At 45.8% G+C, this 25,601-nt stretch overlaps 1 protein-coding gene across 2 annotated transcripts in view; it reads right to left on the bottom strand.

Annotated features, from left to right (window-relative positions):
- The window catches only part of SMAD2 (SMAD family member 2), a 71,166-nt gene extending 47,645 nt beyond the window's left edge, over nucleotides 1-23,521 (bottom strand). For both annotated transcript variants that reach the window (XM_090037756.1, XM_090037755.1), the window contains exons 1-2: nucleotides 23,429-23,521; nucleotides 4,490-4,766 (exon numbers count right to left, since the gene is read on the bottom strand). In XM_090037756.1, coding sequence (XP_089893882.1) covers nucleotides 4,490-4,725 — 236 coding nt within the window. In that variant the 5' untranslated portion in view covers nucleotides 4,726-4,766; nucleotides 23,429-23,521. The remainder of the gene's footprint in view (nucleotides 1-4,489; nucleotides 4,767-23,428) is intronic.
- Nucleotides 23,522-25,601: the final 2,080 nt, after the last annotated feature.

A 25,601-nucleotide genomic window follows, 5' to 3' on the forward strand; every position in this document is an offset into this window, starting at 1 on the left:
TCCCATGTCTCTCAGCTTATCATCGTAAGATCTGTTTTCCTGACCTCTGATCATGCGCATGGCTCTCCTCTGGACTCTCTCAAGCTTCTCCACATCCTTTTTGAATTGTGGAGCCCAAAACTGGAAGCAGTACTCCAGCTGCGGCCTCACCAAGGCCGAGTACAAGGGGAGAATGACGTCCCGGGATTTGCTCAAGAAGCATCAATGGATGCAAGCCAGCGTTTTGGTCGCTTTATTAGCCACAGCATCGCATTGCAGGCTCATGATCATCTTGTGGTCAATGATGACCCCCAAGTCTCTTTCTTCTGTAGTGCTATCCAACGTAGCACTGCCGAGCCTATAAGGAAGCTGCACGTTTTTCCTCCCAAGGTGGAGAACCTTGCATTTTTCGGTGTTAAACACCATCAGGTTCTCGTCTGCCCATTTGCTGAGCTTGTCCAGGTCAGCCTGGATCACCCGCCTATCTTCTGACATGGATGCTTTTTTTGCCCCAAAGTTTGGTGTCATTGGTGAACTTGGCCAGTCCACTCCTCACTCAAATGTCCACATCGTTAATGAAGATGTTGAACAGGATGGGTCCAAGGACAGAGCCTTGAGGGACTCCACTGGTCACAGGGCACCACGATGAGTGACTGCCATCAATTACAACCCTCTGGGTCCGACCACGGAGCCAGTTTCCCAGCCAGCGGATCGTGGTGGAGCCAAGGCCACAACTGGCTAGTTTGGCCAAGAGGTGATCATGGGATACCAGATCAAAGGCTTTTTTGAAGTCAAGATATATGACATCAATCTCTTCTCCCTTGTCCAGGTGATAGGTCACCTGGTCATAGAAGGAAATGAGATTGGTCAAACAAGACCTACCTGCAACAAACCCATGCTGGCTATCCCTTAGGATGTTAGCCTGGGCCAGTCCATCAAGGATGGCCTCCTTAATAAACTTTTCTAAGATCTTCCCCAGGATAGAAGTCAGGCTAATGGGCCTATAGTTAGCCGGATCCACTCTCCTCCCTTTCTTGAACATCGGCACCACATTGGCCTTTTTCCAGTCTTTGGGCACTACACCAGAGCGCCAGGAGTTTTCAAAGATCTGTGCCAGGGGCTGGGCTATGACACTCGCCAGCTCCTTGAGTACCCTGGGGTGCAGATTGTCAGGGCCGGCTGACTTGAAGGTATCCAGCTTCTCAAGGTGTTCCTTCACGAGGTCAGCATTTATGGAGGGTAGGGGATCCCCATGACCCGGATCTCCCCGTCCCATAGCAGGCATGGGCGTCCCATGGGACTGATGAAATCACTGCCCCTTGAATCGGCCAAATCTGAAGCAAATACTAGCCGCTTTTCACAGGTCTAATCACTACCCTTATGCTTATTTCTGCCACCAAGTTGAAATCACTCAGGGTGTGGTCAAACATGCACTTTTAGCAGCTTCAAGAAAGGAACTGCTGTTCAGGAACAAGCAGCAAGTGTTATGCTGTAACTGTTGCGCATGGGACAGCTTGTCATGATACAAGTATAAGCAAAAAAAAAAAAAAAAAATCGCCCCAAATTTAACCCTGGATGAAGCAGAGGTAAAGGCTAATGAGTCCCCTACCAGCAGGCACATGTACCCTCTGCCCCTTCCTGGGCAGCAACTAGCCCTCCACTTTTGAAGCTTGTCTGTATCTTAAGTATCTCCCTGATTAAGGTCAGCCTCAATAACACTGCAGTACAGGTAAGGCTGATATACAAACAGCTTCCAAATAAAACTAGTAGAGATTCTACCACCAATAGATATTTCATCTTTAAAACCTGAAAGACAAGATACTCCAAAGCCATGACAGTAGGTACCTGCACCCCCCACTCATGATTCTGTCAGACAAGTACAAGAGCATGGTGTTTGGACATCCTCTCTCATTAAGAAATATTAAGCAAGATCCCTAAAGCAAACTGAAGTGTGCACTATGGCTACTTGGAAAAATCATTAGCAGAGCTTCCTAAGGAGAGTGGAATACAACAATATTGGAAGCAACCAGATTTACAACCATTGCAAACACATTTAAAAGTCTACACCAAGCACCAGGGGAACTGATCAAAATGTATTTTCCACATGACGAACAGCCCAACATTAGCAAATGAAATTGAAAGCTCTCATGGACAACCCTGACAAAGATACTATGTTTTGTTTAAAACACACCAAAAAAACCACACACACCACCACATAAACAACAGATACTACAAAGACAAATTAAGAGACTTTTCAGTGATGTTATGGGGCCTTTCCATTAAATATGGCCAACTCATACAGTCAAAAGGTTGAGTCAAAATTGGGGAAATGTAGTTAACAGGAAGTAAGCCTACATTCCTATTCTGTGTATATGAAGATTAGATTTCTAACTAAAATTTAGACTAAAAAGGAAACCATCAAAGGTGTTACTCATCTGATCAGCGTAACTGAGATGTTCTGAGACACCTGGGAATGTGCAAGTCTGACACCCAACCCCAGGATGCTGGGGCTGCAGGCATGTTTGAGTTTAGTTAGAAGATTAAACAGGAATATATATGACAACTGGAAGACCTCCCTGGATTCCACCTTACTATTTTTTAAGAGGTAGCCAGCAGGAGACAAGTAACAGATGAAACAAGTCCTTTCTGCAAAGAAACCCAAGCACAAAGAAACACTGAATTAATGGGCCACTGGATATTAATGGAGGTGTTTGCAGCCCCTGTTCAAAGCAGTGCCATGCTACTTAAAATTCTTGGAGTTTGGGAAGTATCAGCAAACTGCAGCACTAAAACCGCTCCTCATTTTGATGCCAAGATTACATTATGGATACAATACTGTTCCACGTAATACAGGTGATAAGCAGTAGTTATTTTGTCCCATTAAGATGCAAGACAAGTTGCCTTAACAGAGGTAGCCCAAAGAAGATTTTGATGAATAGACAAACTAGTCCATTTATCATTGGCTTTAAATTATTTGCATAAAACTATGATTGTTTCTCTGTTAATGTCTTTGAAACCTCTCTGTAAGACTTCCTAGAGGTCCAACACCTAGCCTAGAATTTGAATCCACCGTGTTCCAGAGTAGCTCCCCATGGCAAAATTTAGTTACCCAAACAAACTCCTTTCAAATAAGGTTCTACCTCTTGTGGTGCCAAGGAGTGCCATAAAAATCTATAAGACTTTATAAACCAATACTGCCAAGAGGCTCCAGTCCTCTCTCAAACTATTAATAAAACATCTAAATAGTTTACTGCTGATCATTTATTAGCTAGCATCAGAAAAGCAGTGGAACTGAAGCTCACAGGATCTAGGGATTTCTACAGAAAAGCAAAAAAGCAAAAAAAGAGCAACTGGGACAAAGGGGGTAGAAAGAAAGAAAAGAGAGCAAAAAACAGAAAAAAAATAGTAGCAGATAGAGGGGACAGGGAAAAGAGGACACAAGAGTTAGGCCAAATAAAACAAGGAATGCTAAAATATTTCCTACGTAAAGGTTGTATTTCACCCCTAGAGGATGCAAAGCATCCTTTGCTAAGTCAGATCTATTGTGCAAAATAAATATGCATTTAATATGACACGGGATGAAATAAGAATTCAAACTCTGAAGACTGATGCAACAGTGCTTACTTAATAGGCAACTACTGGATATGGGTACAGCATTTCCATTTCACATGTAATCAGGTTTTTCAGCAGACAAGTAAGGCACCTGTGAGATGATCCCATATTTACATTTCAGACAAGAGTTAAATGAAGTCAGGCATGTGCCCCAGTGTGAATTCTGCACAACATGGATCTACAGGTCAAATAAATGCTTACAAAGATAACCCTTTCCTTTCACACAGCAGTTGCTATGAATTAAATCAAGAAAGTCACTCACCTAGATGCATGTATAAGGCACAGAAATAATATATAGCAAGAAATGGGTTAATAAATGTTTCCATTAACTGGTAATAAAAGATTCCATGGTAAAGATGGTTTCCTAGCATAACATGTTTCCCTCGTCCAAGGGGAGAGGCTGCAACATGTATAAGTGAAGTTTACAATAAACAATGCAAGATCATCATATGTAAAATGTTAGATGACTGAAGTGTTGACCAAGGAAACAAGTCAATTTTTACACTGGAACTGCAAGTTCAGTAGACCCTTCCAGGTACAGATAAGATTTTCAGATTTAAGACATTAAAGAGAATGCTCTGATCTACACTGCTAAAAGCCCCATTATACCAATAATACAGTGTGTGAAACCTAGGTAAGAAATGAGTCAGCAGGTCTTAAAAATATTTGTCCGACTGATGAGTTAGAGACCTTGTTAAGCACGCTATTCAGTTAAAAAAAACCACAGTTAAAATAATTACTATTTAAGTTCAAGATGAGTTTTCAAATAAAAAGAATTTGGAAGCATGCAAATGAGACAATGCTTTCTGTAGAACAATTTAAACACAAACACACAAAAAACTCTGCACACAGCCACCTCCTATAGCTTGAACTGTATTTCAAACCCAAGAACACTTACCTTGGTATTGTAACACATTTTGTATTGCAGTTCTGAGTGGTGATGGCTTTTTCAAGCTCATCTAATTGTCCTGTTTTTTTTAACTTCTTGACCAAGCTTTTCACTGCTTTCTCGCACCATTTCTCCTCCTGACCATTCTGCTCACCGCCACCTGCTCCTCCAGAGCCACCAGCTGATTTCTTCCATCCCAGTAGCCTCTTCACAACCGGTGGAGTGAATGGCAATATGGATGACATGTTCTCAGCAGATGCAGCACTGACTCAATGAGTTAGCAGCCCTATCCAAAGGAAAGCAGAAGAAACAAAAAGTGAGCACCTAGTTTTTAGTGGCACAAATGCCTTGGTAAACACCCTGTTATCAAACGTAGTAGAATTTGTGACATATTCCAGAATGACTACCAAAATAAGTTAATTTAAAAAACCCCCCAAACCCACACATAAACAAGCCAAGGGCCCCCACAACTAATCATCATGCATTGAAGCTAAATTTGACGCTCTCCTTACATATTAAACTCAAGAGCAGGTAGATGTTCTTTCTCCCTTTTCTAAAAGGGAAGTGGTAATGCACCATTCATCCTGTTCCTCCAACCCCCAACAAAAAAGTTGCAAACACTTCTAGAAACTTATTTCAATTAACACTTGCAAATCTGGGGTAAGCAGCCCCACAGATTTTGGATTAACTCCCTGCCCCCACCCCACTCCACCCCCAATTCATTTTTTGTTTTGATTAACACAAATTGCTTTTCAAAGATAATTCCTTCTTGTTGTTCCATAAGGGCCAGTGACTCATGCCAAAGATAGTTTGCAGTTGCAGCAAACCCATGTTTTAGCTTTCCCCCCTTGTATTGCTTAAACCTAATCACTTGATGATTAAAATTAAACCACTCATTTTGAAAAAAAGCAATCCACTAAAACACAACAGAGAAACAAAAATGACTCTTGTCTAGATGCCACTAAAAGACTTATAGCAAGATTAATCTATTATACTTGGAGGATTTAAGTGGACAAGTGAGCTGGTTCACATGCATTTTGAATAGACTGACAGTAAACAATGTACAGAGATGTATGCACATTTGCATAGCCTTAAATAAGATTACACTTGCTAAATCTATAACTTCAAAGTATTACTTCATCACAATTTATTGGTGGAAGTCTCCAGTGCCTGTTTAGCTAGTCATTTATTGCTTCATCACAAGAGTATAGACTGCCACAAAGTTGATTCCCCACAGGGCACCCATTAGAAAGCCACTCAAACTGGCTGAAAAGGCTTATCATCTTTTTTTCTCCAAACTATGTGTACAATGATTTGTGGGAAAATTCATTAGTTACAGGTAGTAAATCCTGCCAAAATAGGAAGATGCCAAGATTTTGCTTTCACTTTTATCCAGTGGATTTTGCAACAGTAACCTGTCTCCTTCCAATTTCAAGGGTTCTTTATCCACAACCACAAACAAGCAGTTGGGGGGGGGGGGGAAGGGGGGAGAGAGAGAGAGAGAGAGAGAGAGAGTGTGTGTGTGTGTCCCCTGAAGAGCAATTTGTGCCCAACTACACTCTTGGTCTAATAGAGCATTTCACCCAAAAAACTTGCTTCTTGCCTATTTCTTGGACTATTAAAGCTACAGTAACACTCCAACCTTACTATAAAAATACTGAAAGATCACTGAAAGCCATTATCTTGTCCTTTCCTTTTAACTCAAATTGAGATTTCTTGGAAGAATTCACTTTTACTACAATTTTATATATTCCTACTATAAACTCAAAACTATAAAGCTGGTTTTAGGTAGGCAATCATGTCACCAGGCAAGTCATATATATCATCTTTTAGTTAAGGCCTGAACTGGAAGTCAAAATGCACAAGTTCCCATCTTCTTTCCAATCAGCAATTGACTGTTTTGATCAGTGTTTTACTGTTTAAAGTTTCCAAGCTTCAGGTTTTCTAATCTCTGACATTTAATGCACAGACTGCTGCAAGAACTTATTCGCTTCTTGCTCTCAACCCTATATTAAACTGACTAGGTGTTCATTTTCAAGACCATTTACATCTCTACCCTGTGCAAATGCACACTGGCTATAGAAGGATACCCATTAATACTCACATGCTTCATATCTAAGTATATAAAGATATAAATTAATTAATTCAAATTACAAATGTGAAGACCCACAAAATCTAAAACCTGGTCAAATTCTAGGCAGCACACTGGACAGAATACCCACCATGAGCCGTGCCCCATGTTTCAGTCAACATTATGTTCAAACCTTCATGAGATTTCTCAAAACACTTGAGGAAATGAAGCATTCCTTAATGGCTCATCACATCATTAGATGAGATATCATAGAATCATAGAAAATTAGGGTTAGAAGGGACCTCCTGAGGTCATCTAATCCAACCCCCTGCTCAAAGCAGGATCAGGCCCAACTAGATCAACTTCGTCGAGCCAGGTCTTGAAAACCTCCACCACCTCTCTGGGCAACCTGTTTCAGTGCTTCACTACCCTCTTAGTGAGAAAATTCTTCCTACTATATAACCTAAACTTCCCTTGCTGCAACTTGAGGCAATTACTCCTTGTTCTGTCATCTACCACCACTGAGAACAGTTTAGCTTCATCCTCTTTTGAATACTGCTTAAGGTAGTTGAAGGCTGCTATTAAAATCCCCTCTCAGCCTTCTCCCTTCTAGACTGAATAAGCCCAGTTCCCTCAGCCTGTCCGCATAAGTCATGTGCTCCAGCCTCCAAACTATTTTTGCTGCCCTCCGCTGGACTCTCTCCAATTTGTCCACATCCTTTTTGTAGTGGGGGGGGGGGGGCAAAACTGGACACAGGACTCCAGATGTGGCCTCACCAGAGCTGAATAGAGGGGAAGGATCAATTTCCTTGACCTACCGGCAACACCCTTACCAATTTCATAGATTTCATAGACATTAGGGCTGGAAGGGACCTCGGGAGATCATCGAGTCCAGCCCCCTGCCCAAAGGGCAGGAAGTCAGCTGGGGTCATAGGATCCCAGCAACATAAGCATCCAATTTACTCCTGAAGGTGTTCAATGTAGGTGCTTGAACCACCTCCGCTGGCAGACTGTTCCAGACCTTGGGGGCTCACACAGTAAAGAAATTCTTCCTTATGTCCAGCCTGAAACGGTCTTGCAGGAGTTTGTGACCGTTCGACCTCGTCATCCCTTGGGGCGCTCTGGTGAACAGATGTTCCCCCAGATCCTGGTGGTCACCCCTCATAAACTTATAGGTGGCCATCAGATCACCCCTGAGCCTGCGCTTTTCCAGGCTAAAGAGCCCCATGGCTCTCAGCCTCTCATTGTAAGATCTGTTTTCCTGACCTCTGATTATGCACGTGGCTCTCCTCTGGACTCTCTCAAGCTTCTCCACATCCTTTTTGAATTGTGGAGCCCAAAACTGGAAGCAGTACTCCAGCTGCGGCCTCACCAAGGCCGAGTACAAGGGGAGAATGACGTCCCGGGATTTGCTCGAGAAGCATCTATGGATGCAAGCCAGCATTTTGGTCGCTTTACTAGCCGCAGCATCGCATTGCAGGCTCATGATCATCTTGTGGTCAATGATGACCCCCAAGTCTCTTTCTTCTGTAGTGCTAACCAACGTAGCACTGCCGAGCCTATAAGGGTGCTGCAGGTTTTTCCTCCCAAGGTGGAGAAACTTGCATTTATCGGTGTTAAACACCATCAGGTTCTCATCTGCCCATTTGCTGAGCTTGTCCAGGTCAGCCTGGATCACCCGCCTGTCTTCTGGCGTGGATGCTTTGCCCCAAAGTTTGGTGTCATCGGCGAACTTGGCCAGTCCACTCCTGACTCCAGTGTCCACATCGTTAATGAAGATGTTGAACAGTACGGGTCCAAGGACAGAGCCTTGAGGGACTCCACTGGTCACAGGGCACCACGATGAGTGACTGCCATCAATTACAACCCTCTGGGTCCGACCACGAAGCCAATTTCCCAGCCAGCGGATCGTGGTGGAGCCAAGGCCACAACTGGGCAGTTTGGCCAAGAGGTGATCATGGGATACCAGATCAAAGGCATTTTTGAAGTCAAGATATATGACATCAATCTCTTCTCCCTTATCCAGGTGATAGGTCACCTGGTCATAGAAGGAAATGAGATTGGTCAAACAAGACCTACCTGCAACAAACCCATGCTGGCTATCCCTTAGGATGTTAGCCTGGGCCAGTCCATCAAGGATGGCCTCCTTAATAAACTTTTCCAAGATCTTCCCCAGGATAGAAGTCAGGCTAATGGGCCTGTAGTTAGCCGGAACCACTCTCCTCCCTTTCTTGAAGATAGGCACCACATTGGCCTTCTTCCAGTCTTCGGGCACTACACCAGAGCGCCAGGAGTTTTCAAAGATCCGTGCCAGGGGCTGGGCTATGACGCTCGCCAGCTCCTTGAGTACCCTGGGGTGCAGATTGTCAGGGCCAGCTGACTTGAAGGGATCCAGCTTCTCAAGGTGTTCCTTCACGAGGTCAGCATTGATGGAGGGTAGGGGATCCCCCTCACCCAGATTTCCCTGTCCCATAGCAGGCATGGGCATCCCGTGTGACTGATGAAAGACTGACGCAAAGTACCTATTTAATAGGTTGGCTTTTTCCTGGGCATCAGTTGTCAGGTGCCCCATCTGGTTTAGCAGGGTTCCAACACTGCCCTTGCTTTTCCTCCGGCTCCCCACATATCTGAAAAAGGACTTTTTGTTGTCCTCGATGCCTGAAGCTAGTTGGAGTTCAGTTGCAGCCTTGGCTTTCCTGGTTTGCTCCCTGCAGGACCAGACCAGCACGGAGTAATCCTCTTTGGAGGTGAATCCCGTCCTCCATCCTTTGTAGGCTTTCCTTTTTAGCCACAGTAGGTCCGCTAGATCTCTGGAGAGCCAGGGGAGCTGCTGTGCCTTCTTGCTGCCTTTCCTCCATGTTGGAATAGATTTAGCTTGTGCACTGAGGATCGCTTCCTTGAGAAGCAACCACTCTTCTTGAACTCCCATCTCCCTAGGGTCATGATCCCCGAGGGCCTGACTGACTAGCCAATGTAGCCCAGGATGTTGTTAGCCTTCTTGACAACAAGGGCACATATTCAGCTTATTGTCCACTGTAACCCCCAGGTCCTCTTCTACAGAGATGCTGCCCAGCCAGTCAGCCAGCCAGCCTTCAGCCTGTACCAGTACATGGGGCTGATCCACCCTAAGTGCAGGGCGTTGCACTTGTCCATGTTGAACCTCATGAGATTCCTTTTGGCTCAATCCGCCAATTTGTCTAGGTCACACTGAATCCTAGAGCCCTACCCCCACCCCTAAGCTTGGTATCATCTGCAAACTTGCTGAGGGTGCACTCTGCCTTCTTCACTGATGAAGACACTGAACAGAACCAGCCCCAGAACCGACCTCTGGGGCACTCCACTTGACAACAGCTGCCAACTAGACATCGAGCCATTGATTACTACTCTCTGAGCCTGATGCTCCAGCCAGTTTTCTATCCACCTTACAGACCATTCATCCCACCTGTACTTCCTTAGCTTAACTGAGAGAATCAAAAGCTTTGCTAAAATCAAGGTATACCAGATCCACCACTCCCCACATCCACAGAGCCAGTCACCTCATGGAAATGGGTACTGATTGCCCAAGTGTAATCTGTACCATCTCCACCGACTTCATTGAAGTAAACCCAGTATAATTCATGTGATTCCAATCCCAGTTTCTGGTTTGTGCACTTGGAGTGCTATACAGGAAGCATAACAGGAAGTTCTGCTTTGCAACATCCTGTCATTACCGGCCAACTCGGGATATGCCTGACACCCCGGAGTCCAATTCCTGACTTGTCAAATTCCTGGACCTTACATAACAATTCTACAATCTACAGACTTTTTCTACTATCAATTTTAGACCTGCCACCTTTCCATGTCACAGACTTCAACTGTTTTCCTCTTCCAAATTAAAAGTAATGGTACTTACCAGCAATATAGTGTTCTATACACTTCTACCATGTGCTCTCTTGCCTCCCAGATAACAAATCCCAATTTTTCCATAACCTAAGCTAGGACTGTCCAACCAGCAGCCTGTGGGACAGATGCAGCACAAAGGGTTGGCCTGAGTTCCCTAGGTATCTAGTTCAGGGAACACTCCCCCGATGGTTTCCTGCTATCAGTTTCTCAGCCCTCCTTCCCTCCTCCAGCTGCTTCTTCCTGCCCCAGTCGCTGGGGGTGAGGTGGGACAGGGCATGTCCTGGGGGTGAGCTAAGAAACCTCATACAGCAAAACTGGGAGGTGGGGGCATACAACACAGCACAGTGCTGTGCAGCCCCCCAAAAGTTGGACAGCAAAGTAAAGGTGTCTTTCCCAGTCAAGCACTTATAACCTGTGTAAGTGTTTAAGTGCAACAGAAAAGCTAGGGAAGGTTCTTTGGGTAAATGTGATATTTTATTAGACCAACTAAATAGTTGGAAAAATTGTTCTTTGCAAGCTTTGAAGAAGGCTGTTTGTGCCCAAAAGCTTGCAAAGAACAGTTTTTCCAACTATTTAGTTGTGCTAATAAATGATATCACATCTACCCAAAGAACCTTGTCTGCCTGTGTCCTTAGGCCAACATGGCAACAACCACCGCCACAGAAAAGCTATACTTACAAGAGCCAAAGGAACAGTTAGACAGATTTTTTTTTACTTCACAAAAGCAAAGTTATTTAGAGCTCACCCAATCTGAATTTTTCAGGTATATTCTGTTTCTAGTTATTTCACCCGGTTCACAAAGTACAGGTGAATGCCTTACTGGTCTAGCTCCCCAGAGCCTTTAAAACATAAGAACATCTGCTGCCTTTGAATCTGTATGCAAGTTGTTTAAAAAAAAATAACACCACAAATATTAAGCAGCACTGCTTGCAAAAAAGTTTTCCAGATTTAAGTCCTTTCTAGGGCATCAGTTTACATTACGAATGCCACACCTTTGCAAGCAGTGAAGCAGCACCAGAATTTGACTACAAACAAGTGACAACAAAACTGCTGAGATGCCTCAAGATTTGGTATGCTTGGTTTTCTCGGGCTAGTTTGCTGCTCCTAACCATTCGTATTTAGACCTTTGGCAGGCAGTGTGTACACGTGCACGTGGGAATAGTGTCATTTATTGCAGCGGGGCCAAGGTCTATAGCAGGCTGAGCAGAGAGAACGTGACAAAAGTAGGGCAAGATTTTGTTAGTCTTAAGACTTCAGCAGATCATGACGGAGCACACGCACAAGCTATTTTGTAGCTAGATGTGTAAGGCTTGCAGGGCAGCAAAACTGAACAGCAGTATGACAAAGTAGGGACTATTAATAAGTGCAGTCTGAACGCTGAGGCTTCAGTTACTTGGAGTTAAGCAAGGGAAAATGGCAATGGAAGAGTACGCCCCCCCCATCAAAATAACTGAAAGCACTTCTCATATACTGAGGAGCTGCATTTAGGTACAGGCCAGGCATGGAAGAAAACATTCCGAAACTTTTTCTGAAGCAGTGAAAAAAAGGTTATGAGTAGTTGAGGACCGTCAAAGAAAACAAATCTTGTAATCTCTGGAAGAGCAAGTTATCAGATTTTGGCTCAGACCTCTTCACCTGTATCCTTTTAAGTCATTATCCAGCAGTGGAACTGCTTCAGTTGCACTGTGCAAAAGTAGCACATGATAAAAACTGACTGGAAAGTAGATCGCATTTCTTGGGTACTGGAATCTTCCTCAACTACAAGTTGATTTCCCCTCCTTTCCATTTCTTTAGTGGGTCCTCCCACCTCCACTGCCTCCTGTCTAGACCCCTAACACTTCATTATGCATGCTATTATCTAGCAACCATGTCCACCCACGTGGACTCAGCCATATATATGCCAGTGACTCACAAATCCACTTCACTACAAACTCATTTCTGATGAGCTAGACCCATCATACTAACATGCCAAAAAAAGGGAACTTCTGACCTTTCCTCTTCAAACACTCTCACTCCCATACTGTGAAACAGCTGATAAGCAGCCTCCGTCTTGTTCACAATCAAGGAGTCATCCTCAACCTTCATTTTTGTCATCTCCCCCTCAACCTTCATTTTTGTCGTCTCCCTTCCCTCACCCCCAAAAGGATGTTCCTTACTGTCAAAGTGCCTAGGATCTGACTTTTGATTACCCAGCAAGACACTGAATAATGGTAATTCCATCTTTCATTTACAGCCTCACACCCTGCCAAGTGGTACAACTAAGATGCCTTGCCCATTATTCTGGATATTTCCCACCACGGCCAACTCAAAGTGAAGATTAGTACCCTCCAAGAGCTTTTACTATCCTGCCCAGTGCCAAGCTGAACAAACTACTTGGAGCAAGTAATGTACAATAATACCCCTTTGGGATGCATTTTTTTTGGGCAAACATGGGCACAGCATTTCTATGGTGCACCTTAAACTAGTTTCTTCCAGGAGAGGCCCAGGTTTCTGTGCCTACTACAGGTACTCTGTAAAACTGCCGTTATAAGTAACACGGGCTGCTGAACCAGATACTGGCAAAGTTCATCTACTTTATTTTCCGGCCTCCAGTATAAGACTAGAAAAGCTCCAGTTGCACCTAGCTCCACCATCCTTGCCACTACATTTCTGCTTCCTAGTGTTTGATTTTATAGTTGTGATGATTAAAGAGTCACAGTTGGCAGCCTCTGAGCAGCGCCTGCTGTTCTAACTTTATTTTATTCTGTTCTGCTACAACACTTTGAAACAAGTGTTAACAATAAGCATGTGATACCTGCAAAAACTAAAACATGCAGGATGGAGGCCTCCTTACAGGTTACTTGATGAAATAAGGCCTTGGAATAAAGGCTTTCCTTTTTGGACTATTAGGAACACACTTCAGCTATCAGACAGGGAGGAAGTAAGCAGCCAACAGTGGCAAAAGAACAGGTTAGAGACTGCTTAGAGAAGCCAGATGTGTACAAGTCCATCTGGTCGGATGCAATACACCCAAGGGTGCTGAGGGAGTTGGCCAATATGACTGCAGAGCCACTGGCTATTATCTTTGAAAACTCATGGCAGTCCCAGGTGACTGGGAAAGGGCAAATATAGTGCCTATCTTTAAGCAAAGGAGGAGGATCCAGGGAACTACATGGCAGCATCACCTCAGTCCCTGGAAAAATCATGGAGAGGATCCTCAAGGAATTCATTTCTAAGCATATGGAGGAGACAAAGGCGATTAGGAACGGTCACTATGAAATGACCAAGGGCAAGCCATGCCCAACTAACCCCACTGCCTTCTATAATGAGAAGACTGGTTCTGTGGATGCAGGAAGATCAGTGAACATGATTTGCTTTGATTTTAGCAAAGCTTTTGACACAGTCTCCCACAATACTGCCACAAGCAACCTGAGGAACTACAGGTTGGATGAATGAACTATAAGATGGCTAGAAAACTGGCTGAATCATTGGGCTCAAAGGGTAGTAATCATTGGCTTGATGACTAGTTGGCAGCTGGCAGGATTTTTTAAAAATGCATAATAAAAATTAATTAATTAATTTAATATAAATCAGATTGTTTTATTTAATCAGTACTTTATATAAGTTTATTTTTTTAAAGCGTCTTAAAAGATAATTATATAAATAAACTTATATAAAGATAAAGCTGTGTGGAGATACTGGAGAGAGCCTAGCGGAGGGCAATAAAAATAGTTTGGGGGCTGGGGGACATGACTTATGAGGAAAAACTTGGGCCACTGGGTTTATTTAGTCTGGAGGAGACCGAGAGGGGACTTAATAGCAGTCTTCAACTACCTGAAGGGGGATTCAAAAGAGGATGGAGCTAAGCTGTTCTTAGTGGTAGCAGACAACAGAAAAAGGAGCAACAGTCTCAAGTTGCAACAGGGGAAGTTTAGGTTGGATATTAGGAAGAATTTTTTCCACTAGGAGGGTAGTAAAACACTGGAACAGGTTACCCAGAGAGGTGGTGAAGCTCCATGCTTGGAGGTTTTCAAAACTCAGCTAGACAAAGCCTTGGCTGGGATGATCTAGTTGGAGAAGGTCTTGCTTTGAGCAGGGGGTTGAAATAGATAACCTCCTGACGTCCCTTCCAACTCTAATTTTCTATGATTCTATGAAAGCTCTAAGTTATTATCATGGAACAGGGATTATAACTTCTAATTATATACTATTTGAGACAATATATTCACGTAACCTTTGTAGAAGTTTTATAAATAGGTCACAACAGGCCATGGACTATATTAGGGGCGCAATCTTATGGGGTTACCAGACACTCCTCTATAGGTCAGTAAAGATTAAAGAAAGCCACTCTGCCCAATGGGACTCTGTGATGCTTAGTTTCAGGTCTCAAACTGTGGATCTGCATCTCCAAAGGTCACAGCCAGTCAAGGTTCTTCGGGTAGATGCGATATCTTTTATTAAACCAACTAAATAGTTGGGAAAATCGTTCATTTGCAAGCTGTCAGGCACAAATGCCCTTCTTCGGGCACAGGGTGAGTTTGCAGTCTCCAGAGATAACATCCTTGTTAACAGCAGTATATGGAAATGAGAGATAACAGACCTGATTACCTACCAATCAGCCCTCTTGTCTCTCTAAGTTTGTGCGCACACAGTCAAGTCCTTACCTTTCTCTAAAAGCGCAAAGTTTCAGAAAGTTATATGAATAAAGGATATCAAATAACAAGAATGCACTCTTTGTAAAAAACAATGATTAAAATTGAAGGTTCCTGACCAGTGATTTAAATCATGATGTGAATTGATTTGCTTTAAATCAAATCCACCCTAGCAGCTTGTATCAAATGGAGTGCCCTAGGGGTCAGTCCTGGGGCCAGTTTAATTCAATATCTTCAACAAAGACCTGGAAGATGGGATGGAGTGCACCCTCAGCAAGTCTGCAGATAACACCAAACTGGTGGGAGTAGTAGATATGCTGGAGATGCCTTGACACACTGGAGGATTGGACTAAAAGAAGTCTCATGAGGTTCAACAAGGAGAAGTGCAAAGTCCTGCACTTAAGACAGGACAATCCCATACACCGGTACAGGCTGGGGCTGCCTGGCTATGAAGCAGCTCTGCACAAAAGGACCTCAGGGTTAGAGTAGACAAGAAGCTGAATATAAGCCCGCAGTGTGCCCTTGGTGCCTAGAAAGGTAAAGGCATGTCAGGCTGTATTAGTAGGAGCATTGCCTGCAGAGCGAGGGAAGTGATTCTTCCCCTCCATTCAGCACTGATGAGGCCACATCTGGACCACTGTGTCCCATTTTAGCCGATCCCCCACTACATAAAGTACGTAGACATGGGGCAGGCAAAGTCCAGCCCGTGGGCTGGACAGGGCCCCACAGTAAACTCCATTTCCCAGCAGCCCCTGCCCACTCGCTGCAGCCAGTTTCCATGGAGATCCCAGCAGCAGCTGGGCAGTAACAGCATGGGGCCAGGGTTTCAATGGAGACCGCCCCAGCACCGCTGGCAAGGTGCGCAGCTGGGCAGGGATCTCGCAGCAGTGACAACGTGGTCAAGCCAGGGCAGAGCAGCAATCTGCTGCCTCCTCCCAAGTTCCCTTCCAACCCTCACATTCTACGATTCTACCATTGGCGCTAGCAAAAATACCAAATGCTCTGGCTTCTTTATGATATGAGAAACCAGAATACAACACACCACATTTTGCTTGTGCTCTGAAATGTGAACATTAACAAAAACTGATCTTTTCTAGTTGCTAGAAGACTGGGAACTTGCCTACATAAAAGCATTTTTACTGATAGGAAGCAGCCAATGCCTGGAAGCCACTAGGGATGTAAATATCGTTTAGAAAATTACCCGTTTAACCTCCTCTACTTATATCAGTTAAATGGTCCCATGGCAGAGGGGCAGGGAGCTGAGCCGAGTGTGGGATTGTGGAAAGTTTCACCACCAGCTGGGACTGAAGCCTGTGGCCACAGCAGACTGTGCGGTGAATGTGTGGAAGCGGGCAGGCAGTGACACAGCAGCAGCACAGGGCAATAAGTTCTGGCAGGGTCCCAATTCAGAGCTGCTTGTTGTTGAGGGAGCAGATCTGGCAGGGGTTGCCCAGGGGGTGGGCACAGATCTGGGCTGCAGCATTGTGCAGCAGTTGCAACAGGGAGGTAATCAGCAGTTACCTGGGGGAGCAGAGCTGGGCAAGTTGCACAACAGAGCCCGCAGGTCTTAAGTAGGAGTGAACACAGCGATGGGGCTTCCATCAGGTGCTGCGTGGTTCAGCTGCATGAAGAAGCCACCTCCCTCCACAGCACCCACAGGGGCACAGCTGTCACAGCAGGCAGGAGCCCCGGTGGGTGCTAGGGCGAGGGGGCCTGACTCTGTGCAGCCCACCCCTGTAGCACCTGATGGCAGCCCTGCTGCTGCACTCACTCCTACTCAAGCCCTTCCAGCTCCACCACAGAACTCTGCCCAGCTTCATCCCCACTCAGGGAACTGCTAGTTACCTCCCTGCCGCAGCAGCCACACGATGCCACAGCCCAGATCTGTGCTTCCTCCCAGCAGCCCCTGCTGGAGCCGCTCCTCCAACAATGGGCAGCACTGATCCAAGAGGTAAATATTAAATGGTATAAATATAATTGTTGTTTTTACCTTTTACATCCCTAGAAGCAACCAGAAAGCACAAGCACCTGGCAGCTCTACATGGTACCATACAACAGCAATGCCAGAATAACATGTATGGCAGCCTTAGACATACCTGAACAACTATTAAGGAGGCTACAGCAGGTAGCACACAGGCACGCTCTTGGCTGCCATGGAGGCAGAAGCTGGTGTTACTGTCAGCAGAAAGGAAGGATTCAGCCATCAGTTTTAAGCACACAATCACACAATCCACCACTAGCACCTGGAGAAGTAGCCAAAGTTTCCTGGGTTTTAAGGAACTCTATTTCTGAATATTCACCATATGAGAGACAAAGGTATCAAGCTCTTGAGGAAAGAGGATCTCTGAAGACTCATTTTTACAAAGGCAAGAAGCTAAATTTCTTTCTACAATGTTTGGTGTCCTGTGAGGTCATAGGACCAACAGTTTTGTAGTCATCAGTCAAATTCCAGAAGAGATAAAGCTTCCCTTTCTGATGTTAGAAGCAGGCTTTGAGTTCTATGTGACCTTCTGTCAACAAAAGACGGAACTACCCCCTATCCCCATGTAGGGGATTTTTGTTCATTATTTTAGCGTAATGCAAGAAATTTAAATTAGAATTGATTATATTCAAGACAGTTTCTAAAAGACAGTATGCCAACATGCTGAAAACTGAGTATTCCAAAAAAACGAAGTCCAGTGATATTGTTCAAGGTTCTTTTTCAGTATTGCATGAATATTGAAATGTTTACAAAGTAAACCACAATAAATCTGATTAACTTCAGTTCATTTTGAACCAAAAAAAAAAAAAAGTCAAGACAATAACTGATGACCCATTTTCAAATTCTTTGAGCCAGGCTTTTATGCGAAACAGAGAAGGGTATTGAATTGTATTAACAAAAATCTCTTTCAGAATATTTCCACAATTTTAGGGATCTTTGCAAAATTCTGATTTTTCTTCTACAGGCTAATTGAAGATGCTCCTTTAATTTCCATTATATCATGGGAACAGAGATCTCATTAACTGGATAGCCAAAGCAGCCAAATTCAAGCCTAGAGCCAAGCAATTCACCTCTACGCCCTCCTAACTATGGAACAGTGGTTTTCAACCCTTTTAGATTTAAAGCACCCTCCACAACTTTTCTGAATCTGGTAGCAACACCACGTGAAAACCACTCTTTTGGTTCTTCATCTCTTCCTAGCGATTCTCACTCCTGCGTTAAAATTTGTAGATAAGCCTAAAGCAGCTTCGGAACACCCATTTTTGCCACAGCCCTTTTTGGTCTCCCAGAAACAGAGGTGAATATGACAGAACTGTTCTGCGTGCCTGTTCCCAGGAGGTGCATGGTAAAGATGGACCAGGAAGGGCTGAAGCATAAGCAGCAGGCCCAACTGCCTGCTTTGCATTTATCAGACAACCTCAATGCAGGAGTACACACCCATGCCACATGAGTTCTGGTTGTGCACGAATCACATAGGGCACTTTTGCCTGGCCATGGTGGCACCCATGTCACAGCACCTGTGAAAGCTGGTGGTGCCCCAGCTGAGACATAAAAATGGACATTTTCAAGGACATCAATTGTGGCATGCCCACTTCCTCCTTTCTCCACTGGGACATATTAAAGAACTTTGCTTCTGGGATTTGGGAGCAGACACTGCCTCCTTTTTATGCTGCAGCATGTGAGGCAGATGTAGCAAAAGCTCATTCACCATTTGTCTTGTGCAAGTGGAGCAGCTTTAGACCTTTCCCGTCACACTGTTAGGAGCATGCCAGCCTGCTGGGCAATGGCCTCTGTTCTACCTTCATTTCAGCTCTTCAGCCAATTAGACCAGCAGTGGGAAGTGGCTCTAAAACTGTCCCCCTCCCAGTGAATGCCATCTGGTGAATTAACCAGCCAAAAATGCCATCTGGCTAAGTAGCAGGCCAAAAGCTCCCAGGCAAGGTCCCACTTAGCTGAGGAAGCTCAAGGCAAACCTCTCTTACTTAAAAGGGTTACTTGAAAGCAAATTCAAGAGTTGTGATTTTGTACTTCTGCCAGTTTGTAGTTATGTTTAAATACGTTTACAGTCACTTATGTATTTTTCACCTACACCAGGGGTGGCCAAACTCAAGCAGGAGTGCCAGAAGTGGCACAGACAACTTCTCACTTTGGTACACAGCAAAATGGGGAGGGGTCAGTTGGGCTGGGAGCAGAAAGAAGAGTATCAGATCAGTCGAGGAGCAGGAAGCAGAGCAGCAGCATGGTCAGGAAGCTGAAATACAAGCACCAAATCAAGTAAAGGAAAAGGATTCAAATGGTACTTGGGGAAGGTGCAGGACTAATCTGTGGCACATCTGTCAAAACAGTCACCCCTCACTAATTTATGCTTAGATACCTTCCAAAATATCTGACATTATCTAGTTAAAGGATACTGCACGTGTACAACAGCTACTTTCAAAGCCTAGAGGACTTTGCTCCATATTCCTTATAAGCACAATCCCATTTCTGTTTGATCTGGTTGTGCACATGGCTACTAAGCAAATTGGTTATTTTGAAACTAAGGCCATGTCTACAGTGCCTCCCTGGTGAGCCTCAGTGGGCTGCTGAGAGCTATGCCTGACTCACTCAGTGGCCACAAGAGCCCAAAAACCAAGAGTAAGGCCAAACCTGGATGAAACTCAGGCATACCTTCAGCGTGTTGCTGAAATGGCTTTGGTATGTGCTATGTAGGAGGAAGTAGGCAGGACATGCTGGTCAGCAGCACTCCTGACACTGACCCCAGCAGGGTCTCCATGGCCTACCATTGTAAACCAATAAAAATACTGCAAATCAGATCCAGCTCCACTGCTACAGTACATTTAACCCGTTCTGTAATCATAAGACAAAATGTGAGCAACAGATAAAAATGGTCTAGGCATAATGATGGACATATTTTTACAAAGCCGTTAACAATTCTTTAAAAATGTAAAGAACAGTAAAAGGGGGGAAAAATAAAGATACTGTTTCATTTTTGCTCTCACATATTTCACAAAATTTAAAAAAACAAGAAAAGTCTGAATGCCTTAATTCTAGAAATAACAGACTTGAAACTCAAAACTACAGTTAGAAAAGTTGTGGGTGCCAGATACTTTTCTTCAATTACGAAGTTTATTACAAAATTAGAAACATGCCTAATTATTTCTTTGTTGCTATAAAGAAACTTAAAGAGTTTTAGAAGTGTTCACATTCATGCCTTGCTATAACTATATAATTTAACTATAGACAGGAAAGAGGTCCAGGGTTTACTTTTACTGATCTTCATCTTAAATCACTATTGGGGCTGAAGTATGTTAGCAATCCAGCTAATGTTACAAAAGAGTCTACTCTACTTTGCCAAAAACCAGATGAAATGACTGATTACTCACCACATGCTCTCTGTATTCCAAGCAACCTCATCAGAACTTGGTTGCATTATGCTCGTTAGCCTGGACAGAGGTGTCTTACCGATAGCGGTTTGTTAATATTTCAAGGCATGACAGTTTCCTATAACTGCCCCTCATGTATGGAAAAAATTGTGTGCACTACATTTAGGTGGAAGTCTAATTACTTAAACATGTCATGTTCCTGTGTAAGTTTGCTACAGAAAAAAAATATTTAACAGATATCAACTTCTGTTTGATCCACATAACTTGTCAGCTTTTTCTTCACTCCAAGCACTCTACATTAAGCAAGAGCGCTGTGGATTTCACAACTAGCAGACAGGGTTAAGTCCCACTTCAAGAAGGCCCAATACAAACAGATGACTGACTGATTCTTCATACAGGTCAACCAAAACCCTTCCAACATGAAAAAGCAACAGAAGTGTACAAATCAAGGTTTCTGTACTAACAAAGAAGGTTCCCTCCCAACTTGTCCTGAAGCAACTGAGTCTTTAATCATCTGGGAGATGTTTCCTTGTCTAATCTGAACTAATAGTTCCAGTTTCAGCTGCTTGAAAATTAAGAAGCCACTTCCCTCTGTATCCCCTCATTACTTCAGAGTACCTTACCCATAACAAAACATACCAGAAGAAGTGTAATCTTAGCCTTTATAGAGCACTCTCCAGGGACGCTTCACAAAGCCTGCCGGAAGTTGAAAACAGAATTCAGAAAGACTGCCTGCACTCACTCATTTCTTCTAGCCCAGATAGTACTGAACACAGGACTGCCTATACACACTGTTCTACTACAAAATCTAATCCCATCCCATGACCTGCAGCAATGCAGTTTAACAAATCAACAATTACAAATATTTTGGCAAAGTAAGCTTAGGTATTGTTTGTCTCTCAGCACAGTTCACAAGCAGTTTGTGGCTTTATGATAAAAGTCATTAAATCCAATTTGAAAAGCAGAATTTACAGCTCACTTAGCAAGTCAGGCCCATAAATGGATGCTTTCAAACACAGTGCTTACATGTGCAGCCTATTAAAAGTGTTAAAATACATCTAAAAAAAATGGAAAATACTTTTAATCTCAAACTTCAGCAGGTGCTGAGCTCTGCAGACAGAACTTGGGAATTCTCTTTGTCCTCCAGGGAGCTCGAGCTTGTTGCCCTCTAGGATAGTTGCCAGGAAGGGATAAGAGAAATGCACAGAAGTTGTGTTTTTAAGCTGCATTCAGTAAGTGAGCATCTGCAGCATTATTAAGTTCAGTGGGAATGACTTGTAGTCAGCACTTTTGGGCAATAAGAAAAAAAAAAATCAAAAACTGAATTGAAGAGAATGGAGGAGGAACCAAGAAGACCTTGGTCTGAAGATTTAGTGTGTAATCCACAATTACTTAATTTGTTCATGAAGTCAGAACTTGGAGAGGAGACTGATTTTAAAAAAAAAATCCAACTTATAAATGCCAGAGTTTAAAGGTCAGATTATGATCAAAAACCTCAGTAGAGTTTACTACTCCTACTTCAGTTTCAGTGCACCATAAAAAGTACCCACACATAGGGGTGTTTCTTTCAAGAAATCGCTGTTCAGAAATTCAGCTGTTATTCCTTCTGATGGGTACTGCTCTGAGCCTACACTGTATGAACACTCAGAAGGGAAATCCAGTTAGCGGCAATAGTATAAACACACTGCCAGATATTAGTTTTGAGTCATTCCTATTTGACCTTTGGGAACACCAAATGAAACCATCCCTTTTCTTTAAGGTACTTGTGAGGACTGTCATCCTCCCCTTCGCCGGGTGGGGTTAGGCATTTCTAAGGGAGGTTTTGAGGCAGGAGGAGAGCAACAGATGAAGCAAAAGTTTACTTCCAAGCCTCTTGCTTGCAATAGATACAGTGCCAGTCTCAGCGGGGATTAAAGAAACATCATGCACTAATTTGCCACCCTCAACTCTAGGAAGCAATCCACGTCCCAGGGGAAGCAAAAGTTAAACCGTCAGACAGCCCGTTATGAAAATCACCAAGCTCCTGCTCCTCTCCTCTCCCTGCGAGGAGAAGCAAGAGCCCACAGGACACCTTAGTCTAGTCATCTCAACAACAGAAGTCGGCCAGTTCTTCACTCTCCTTTTTAAACAACCCTGACAGGTCACAGCCGTCCCCATTCAGCTCCTCATCAACTCCCTCAGCTGCAAAGTCAGTTGGGGGAAGACATCAAGCAGCAAACCCAGAGCCCACTATTGCCAAGCCCACCTTTCATTAAGTTTCCCACCCTTGACCACACCACAGCCCACCTGCGATGAAAGCCAGCTGCTGCTCTGAAATGAGCCCCAGTTCCACACTTGGGACACGCAGCCAGACCAGGCGACACGCAACAGCCGACCCCTTCCTCCTTGGCAGGAGGGTCCCCAATACGACAGCAGTCCCTGCTCCAACCTCCCACCCCACCAGGATGGTTGGCACTCGCGCCTCATCCTGGCCGCCCAGGACAAGGACAGTGCCCCGAGTAGCTTCGCTCCTGGACCACCATGAGCCCCCAACTCTCTCTCATGCTTTCCAGCTGGTCCGAGGAAACCCACCACGCCTCGCCCGCTCGCGTGCCAGCGCTGCCACTGCATCCCCCCACGCCTGACACAGTGGGGGGGTGTAAACATATATGTGTACGTGTGTATACACACACACATATCTCTATACATATGTATATGTGTGCGTATGTATATGTGTGTGTCACCTACAGAGCTCCCCCCTCCCCCACTGAGGGGGGTCGGTGCGGCCCCTCCCAAGGAGGTAGGCGCTGGGACCCAGGGGGGCACCGAGCCCTTGCACGCGCGGGTGACGCGGCCCCGCGGGGGGGAGGGGGCGGGGCCGCGCCCCTCATCAGGGAAGAGCGGGGGGGTCAGAGCGAGGCCCGTGGACGCCCCACCTCGCGCGGCACGGACCGGCCCGCCGCCCCACCTCGGCGGCCGCTACCGCTGCCGCCGCCGCCGCCGCCGCCGCCCGACACCAACCTGCGCCTCCGCCAGCGGCGCCGCTCCCGCCTCCCTCCCTGTGGCTCGCTCGGTCGCTGGCTTCCTCCTAGCGCCCGCCCCCCTCGGCCGCCATTGGCCGCGACAGGCCCCGTGGCACCCGGAGCCGGGCGTCTGATTGGCTACGCCGCCGGTCCGTTGCGAAGGAGCGCGAGCCGCGATTGGCCAAGGTGCGCCAGGCGGGGCCTCCCCCGAGCAGGGGGATTGGCGGACTCGGAAGCCAATGGGCGCGAGGGACGCGAGGCCGCTTCCCAACCCCCTCCCGGTGGGGGCAGGCGCGAGGGCGGGGAGCGGCGCCCGCTGATTGGCGGCCGCGGGTGGCACTCCCCGAGCGCCCGTTGGGTGGGGGTGGTTGCGCCGGCCGGGACGCGGTGTGGGGGAGGGGAGGGTTTGCTGCTAGTTTGGTTGACGCGCAGGCACGCAGCCGCACCGGGGCTGGGGGCCGCGATCCTTCCGCCGCCGCGGTCATGTATCCCTCCGCGCGGCGACGTGATGAGGCCAAAGCAGCGCCCCCCTCGGCCAGGGAGGGGTTAAGTGGGGGCGAAGCCCCCTCCCCTTGGCCAATGAGGGGTTAAGTGGGGGATGAAGCCCCTTGCCCAATAAGAGGTTCAGTGGGGGCCAAGCCCCCTCCCCTCAGCCGATGAGAGGTGAAGTGGGGCTGCAAGTGAGGTCTCACGGTCATCTAAGCCGAGCCGCCGCCCGAGGCAGGATCATCCCTGTCCAACCACCGCATACGAATCCAGAGTGTAAACGCTTCATACAACTGCTGTCGGCAACTCGGTGTTTGTCGCTAGAGTTCAAACCAGCCTGCCAGGCTGAGAAATAGGAGCGACGCTACCGGCAGCAGGCAGCGAATTGCAGAAGAAAGATTGGCTTGATTAGCGGAAGGTGAAGACCACGAGAGAGAGGGTCTGTGATGCCTGGGAAGGGAAGAGTTGAGAAGGACTCGGATTAAAATAAGTTTTGAAGCCATAGACAAGCCGCTGCCATTGCCAGGCAGTTGGTCTGAAGCTTTGGGTGGGATGTGACTGTACCACTGCACCCCCTGGACCTGCCCCAGAGAAGAGGGCGAAGCTGCCTCCTTAATAAAGGGTTACGTGGAGGTGAAGCTACCTCTCCCCCTTGGCCAGTAAGGGGTTAAATGGCGCTGCCTTTGGCTAAGAAAGAGTTAAGAGGGGGGCAAAGCCACCTCTTCCCTTGTGGGGAGATGGATGTGGGGCAGTTAACATTTGGGGCCCCCTCTGGTTCAGCCCCTGCCTGCCATCAGGGCCCGGTATAAACACCCCGTATCAAGCTGTGGGAGAACCTCCCCAACCCTCCCAGCTGTTCTCGCCCAGGGTCTTCCTAGGGCGCCCCCGTCCCCCAACTCCGCTTCAATAAAAGTCATAGTAAGCATAACTGGATCCCCTGGAGAGCCACGTCCCCGTCCCACCCCCTTCAGATCCTGTTAAAATGCATTAGATCCATTAGATGGGAAGCATTGCTAATCCCTGCTGAGCTGGGCAGGCTTCACGCCCAGCTTTCTACCCTATGTTCAGCAGCAAAGCCTAAAAAAGCAAAGCAAGCCAACACTACACGCTGTCCAGGCTTCATTCTCCAGTCCACCCATACAGCTCTCTCAAGTCCTCTTGAAAGGCCAACCTCAAGGCATAAACCATGAGCAAATCACCCCCATGGCAATTGTGTATAATGACCCTGGTGTGTTCAGTTTGCTACAAATGAGAGCAAGTGCATGAAAACCTGAGTGTGCTCCAAGCTGCATCAAGTGAGGAATAGATGAAGTATCCTTTTGCAGCATAGTGGGACTTCGGGAGGAGCATGCCTGAAAATCTCCAGGTTTATTGTCCATGTTTCAACAAAAAAAAATCCCCAGATTGACCTGGCATCCTCTTTTTAAGAGGAACAGTGCCATTTTCAAACTGAAGAGTGTAGCCTGGATGCATTCTGACTTCATCAACTTAATGTGCTATATCCACTCACTGGATTACAAGGCCACTTCTAGCTTCCTATGGCTGTGTGCATGCTTCACTTCAACCCTTCATCTGTATCAATGAGCAGCTGCAAATTTTGCTGTGGCAGGCGCAGCACCCAAGGGCTGAGATGGACCATCCTATCGCATGACACTTAACTGACCTGTGCAGGCTGTTCCACCCAA

The sequence above is a fragment of the Crocodylus siamensis genome, chromosome 3, assembly GCF_052110815.1.
Source record: "Crocodylus siamensis isolate JL-2025a chromosome 3, ASM5211081v1, whole genome shotgun sequence".
Taxonomy (NCBI): Eukaryota; Metazoa; Chordata; order Crocodylia; family Crocodylidae; genus Crocodylus; species Crocodylus siamensis.